The following is a 5,832-nucleotide window of genomic DNA, read 5'->3' as shown; positions in this document are numbered from 1 at the left end:
TGTAGGAACAGGTGGAGGGATGTGTACAGCCATGACTTACCTTTGCCTGCACCGCTATCCAAGTGGCTGAACTAACTTGCTCATATTCACCCAATTTATCGAATCCAGCTGCTGTTCGTAGTCTTGTGTCTTTGAGGTTTTCGAGTCATCAGCTATGTAATAGTCTAATTCACCTTTTGAAGCTGTGCGCTGTAGCTGATCACTGCTTGACGCACATGATTGGTCGGAACTTTAAGGGCGATCTTGGCGTTAGGCGCGAGCGAGAGTCGGAGGAGCTAAATCGTAAGTGCACAACAACCGCCATAAGTCTTGCCATTCCCGCATCCCACTTAATGCCTGCTCTATGGCATCTGTGAAGTCGTCGATTAGGAAGACTCCAACTGACAGGTTATCTATCAGAACAGCGATTTCCGTTGGCAGTCGTCGATGAATCTATCGGATAGCTCATCACCCAACTATTAGCTTTCCCTGTGTCCATGTTTTGCGAACCCGAATTCTGCAGTGAACTGACAATTTGCAGTCACATATGCTTGTCTCGCATACCAACTACCAAGTAGTATCCTATAATATTCATCCCAGATGCATCAAAGTGACGAAATGCCAGTGTAGTTCATCTCATAGTGTGGACAAATTTAAGCAAGCTCATGAGCATATAACGCCTACGTAACTTTGTTGTTCTGACCAAAGTTTGGTATTCCATTTTTGGAAACTCCAGTATTTCCACACATACCATCTAATTTTGCAGCTGTATGGATGGACTGGTGGAACTCATTGGAGAAAGCTGGAAACATATCAAAACTAGCCTATTCTGCCCTGAAGAATGCACAACAAAAGATCGATGCTGTTCTAGACATCCAGGAGACGGAGGAACAACAACATTCCCCATGGAAATCTTTCAAACCCTCTGATGTCATATCTCCGTGTGATGGTACGGTCGTGCTTTTCAAAGATTCTGAAGAAAAGCAGATACCTGTGGATCCCTTGAACAGAGGCAAGGATTCTGATGGTAAGAACCACTATTCAATAGTTTTGCAGCGTTTTTGCTAACACAAAATCTGTTGTTTTATGGTTTTTACACTTACTCAACTCTTCCGTAGTTGCGGTTTGACCTGTGACTCTGGTTACTCTTGTTGGTAACCATTGTTTTATGGAAACTATTTCCGTTTTTGTTGAATGCGTTCACCTTATACCTTGTTTCTTCGGGATATGAAGTGCCTTTTGGAAGTGAGGCTGTGGTTCCAAACCATTAGGTTAAATCGGTTTCCACCTCTGTTTAGCGATTTGGGTACTAGACTCATTAGTAGCCCTACAGTGGACGTTTGGACGTCTTCGTGCCTAATATTTTCCATATCCGAGCCATACCTTCAAACTATAAACCCCGAAAAAATCCAGCTACACTTTAACCAAGTTTTCTTGAGCGAACTACGGGTTTTCAACTACTTTTTCTTTGATCACTGTCAATGATCGTTTGATCAGATATGTGTACCTCGAGTTCAGTTATCCAAGCTCTGCTTTCGCCACTTATATCGTACGCCATTCATTAAAACATACATCTGTCTTACCGAGTTCCCAATCAACTAGCCGAACTGTTCATGGGACCCACGCACACCCATCCTGATTTTTTGAAAGAGGTTTTGCACAGCTTCCCGTATGAGCCAAACTTCATAAAGTCAAAACACGAGGCACATGTTACGGTCGCTGTACACCACACTGGAGGAAAATGCCTCTACTAAAAGGACGCTTCTTGTTTGCTGGGCCGGATCATAACTCGTTTTGCCTCAGTCCCATAGTGAGTCATCTGTAGGCTCCACTCGGTAGCCACCAGGCGAAAATAACAAGAAATTACACACTCAGAGTTGCCTCTTTGGCGATCAGTGTAGATAGCTTTCTCACTTTTATGATATACCATTTTCCTTGTACACTGTTCCCCTCGGATATCAGTGCTGGCTCGGTTTTCACTGTTCTTTTTTATCTGTCCTATCCGTCTTCCCGAAATCTATCCACCTCGTCCGCGGTTTGATTCAGCTGCAGTTGGACCAACCAGTCCTCTGCTTGTTTTTCCAATAATGCACAATATCATCACTTATGTCTTCCCGAAATCTATCCACCTCGTCCGCAGTTTGATTCAGCTGCAGTTGGACCAACTAGTCCTCTGCTTGTTTTCCCAATAATGCACAATATCATCACTTACTTTCATCAAACTTTATACTTCGCCCCTCCCGTGACTTCATTGTAGTGTCATCAGCTCTTTTTCTTTGTCGGAACGACCTAACTAGATGGCGAAGTCGGCAGAACACCTGCCCAGTCGGAACTTATGCTGTTTACTTAGTTCCGTTTTATCTTACACTCTAATCATCCTTGCTGTTTCGTATCTGTGTAGATCATCAGTTGGATGAGCTGGTTCCTGTAGAAACGAGTTCGTCTGAAGTTGCATACGCGCTAAAACAGCAGGAAGAATTAACTGTTGGCGGGATTCCAACACGGGAGGTATGTCTTTGTGTAAATGCATTGCATTACTAAATTACGATTACCCCTCGAAAAGGCCACCGTAGGGAAGTGATCAAACGGCCTCTCCTGGACTGGCCTCTGTTGGTGATATGTTGGTCATTGCATATCATTCTATCATAAGGTGGCGAGTTTCATAAAGTTTTTCCAAATGGTCTTATTTTCTCTTGATGGGTGCGGGCCGATTCTTGAGTTTTTCTAACGAATAAAAATCGGGAGAATTGCTTGTTTTCATAGCGTTTCTTAGCAAGCCGACCAGTGTCGTTCTGCTGTGATTGATGTTTTTCTGGTTACTTGAATTCTCTTGTCTAAATTACTGCTAGCGCGCAAGTTACTCCGAGTATGCGACCGCAAAACGTACAGTGGATCGGAATCACTAATGGTAGCCCACCAACTACTTGATAATCTGGTGATCTTTCATATTGGGATGTAAGTGCTGAGCATAAGTTTTTTTATGGTTTTAGGTGGCCCGAAGCTCACATCGTAGTTGAACTGTCTGTAAGACAACACCCAAGAATGTATTCCAGTTTTGCCTGAAATTTTGCTTCTCTTTCTGGCTTCATCGAAGATCAAGATTTCGTTCGTTTAAGGCACTGGGTGGTCCACAAAGAGTTTGAGAAGTACATTTTCATGCGAAAAGATGATACGCATGATGAGGGATTTACGGTGGATCGAAGAAGACTTAGTGCAAATGAAAAGTAGAATCATTCATCCGTCAGTACCATGATGCCCCTGGCCTAAAGTCTGGGTTGGTCGTTCAAGTTACCTAATAATATTCAGGACTCTATTCATCCCGGTCGGACGAAGGACAGAGCAGATACGTGAAGCATTCGAAAATCGAACCTCAACTTTTGGTTGCCACTACGGCGCAGCAACAACCACGAATTTGCCCCAGGAACTTCATCCATCTGGAAAAACTGCCCTCGACCCTTCACTGCAGTGTGACGTTTTGTGCACTTCCATAACCCACTAAGCGATACTCGGGAGTACGCATGTGACTTTGATGGGGCCTCTCATACCCGGCTCGTCAATGGGTTCTGAGAACATAATCTCGTGGTCTTTCAGGTTGACCTGCTCCTTTAAAATGTAAACTACTCGGGTGGTATTACACCAACCACCGCTACTTTGTGGTCAGGCTTGGCATTGGTTAGGAAGACTAGTGGTCCTCCTGTCTAGGCCTGGGTTATCTGGCTGTATCCCAACCCACGTGCAACCATGAATTGCACAATTACAGACGGAATGCCAATCGGCCGTCACCTGGTGCTATCTGCAAGGTTGCCTTACTTGTTGGACACAGCAACCGGAGGTAAGTAAGCAAAATCAGGCCGCTGCTGAAGCCTTTCTTCTTGCTCTTTCACATATCCGCTCTTCTCCCACCCACAACCTTATCCGGTTGCCAGCGATATTCCTGTAGGCCCATTGTTAATGACCTACCGATACTTTTACGGCTCATTGGTGGTAGCTACGGTCAGCTCGATCACCACGAAGATAAACACTCCGAAATCACTCATCAAACCCGACCTGAATGGAATCCCTTAATGTTCGCACTCTGGAAGAGACTGCACAGCAGACCATCCTTGTGTGTACGCTGGGCTCAGTTTCTATTACTGAATGCTGCCTCAGCCTGAGTCGCGGAATTGAACACTTTCAACAATAATTCAACTGTTTATTTGTAATCAGTCAATGAAAAATCTTTGGAAGTGGACGTGGAATTCTCGAAAGCTTCGAAAATACGCGAATGCCTTTACTCCCTCAAGTGTCATAGAGCTGTTTGCCAAACAAAGGCTCATCTGCTCTGCTTAGGGTTGGGGGAAAATCCTCTATCTGGATAGGGTTGATCGCCAACTAGATGAGTCACTAGTAGTGTATATTGTAAAGAAGATGCTCGCATCGAATGTGGCAATCGCAATTCTGAACTCACCGGGGTAATCCCCGCAGAACAGGGGGAATGGTCAGAAGTGACCTGTGTGAATGCAGTTTACACAAGTTTCTCAGTGCCATGCAACATTCTACATAATTCTAAACATGGTGCTTAACGGTTTGCTTCCACGATAGACGTTTCAGTTTCCAGCGATATCCTCTGGTCTCGTTTCTTTTTGCCTTGGATAGCAATTTGAGTAAGAGAGGACTGCGGTTCCTATGGTGCTATAAGGACGTATTCAAACTTCCTAAATTTAAGGATGTGTCAAGTCCTCGATGCTCTCCCCTAAGATTTCAGGTCGTAATCGGGGATTGTAAAGGATTTCCGAATTCCCACGTCGCGAGACTTCTTGATCTAATTATAAACGATTGGGAGAACAAATCACGTGAACTTGTTAGCTCTGCAGACTAAACCGCCCATTGTACCCCTCTTGTAATACCATTTTAAACACCTCGTGAACTTCAATGCTGATGTTTAGGTAGACAATCCTTGTTGCAGTGTCACAGCTCGTAAAACCGTCTACTTTTCGTGACCGCACGTTTCATGAAGGCTTCCATTTGGTCGATATTTCTCGAAATGGAGCATATTCCTTATTTTCTGGAGTTGATATTTATCCTTTTTTCGCGTTTAAAGCCATCAGTTGATGAAACTCAACCAACACAGGTGGGAAGCACAACTCCACCAAATCTTCCATCCCCGAGCACCATCAAGGTGGGTCGCTTTTCACCGGTCGGATCCTCGATTGAAACTCTGTCAGTGACATCTCAAGACTTGCCACAACTGCATAAAAGTTGTTCTGAGAGTGATTTGTCGTGTAAGAATCTTCTATCTTTGGACAGCCAACCTTCAAATCGCCGTGGAGTTTCTGCCGAAGATGACATTGAAACAACCACAACTGGTTCAGATATAGAGGTGATATCTTGTTGTACCTCAACCAACGGCGAGTTGCTTCCAGTATTGCCTCATGCGTCTGTACATCGTATCACTCAGAATAAAAGTATGAAAATACAGCCGGACTGTTCCCACATGACAGAGACACTCCCCGCGCGGACGTCTGATACAGGCATACTGATTTCGAACACGTGAGCCTTCTTATCATTGCATTAGTTTCCCGCCACTTGTTGATATTCTCAATTCAGGAGTAGTCGTAAGTCCGATGTGTACTAACAAAGCACTATGGGTACTTATGACTCACTCTTTTGTCTCGCACCCACCCTCCACGATTTATCTCATCCGTAACTTGCGGACGAGTAGTTGCCCTCAACCAGCGATTATCCACGTAATTTATCCGCCTATTACGAATTGGACTAGTTAAGCGCACAATATATTTCTATCATCCACTGCCAAACAGTCGGCATAGTCATCCAAACTACCTGTTCCCTGTCAACCTGTTGGATAATATATAT

At 44.4% G+C, this 5,832-nt stretch overlaps 1 protein-coding gene across 1 annotated transcript in view; it reads left to right on the top strand.

The window, feature by feature from the left end:
- Window positions 1–215: 215 nt before the first annotated feature.
- The window catches only part of T265_04423 (hypothetical protein), a gene marked incomplete at both ends in the record, with an annotated part of 36,535 nt that continues 30,918 nt past the window's right edge, over window positions 216–5,832 (top strand). Inside the window, 4 exons of the mRNA XM_009169168.1 lie at window positions 216–282; window positions 746–1,006; window positions 2,381–2,487; window positions 5,060–5,508. Coding sequence (XP_009167432.1) covers window positions 216–282; window positions 746–1,006; window positions 2,381–2,487; window positions 5,060–5,508 — 884 coding nt within the window. The remainder of the gene's footprint in view (window positions 283–745; window positions 1,007–2,380; window positions 2,488–5,059; window positions 5,509–5,832) is intronic.

Source organism: Opisthorchis viverrini (assembly GCF_000715545.1).
Source record: "Opisthorchis viverrini unplaced genomic scaffold opera_v5_73, whole genome shotgun sequence".
Taxonomy (NCBI): Eukaryota; Metazoa; Platyhelminthes; class Trematoda; order Opisthorchiida; family Opisthorchiidae; genus Opisthorchis; species Opisthorchis viverrini.
The sequence above is the reverse complement of the archived record's forward strand: the minus strand, read 5'-3'. Positions and strand labels throughout refer to the sequence as shown.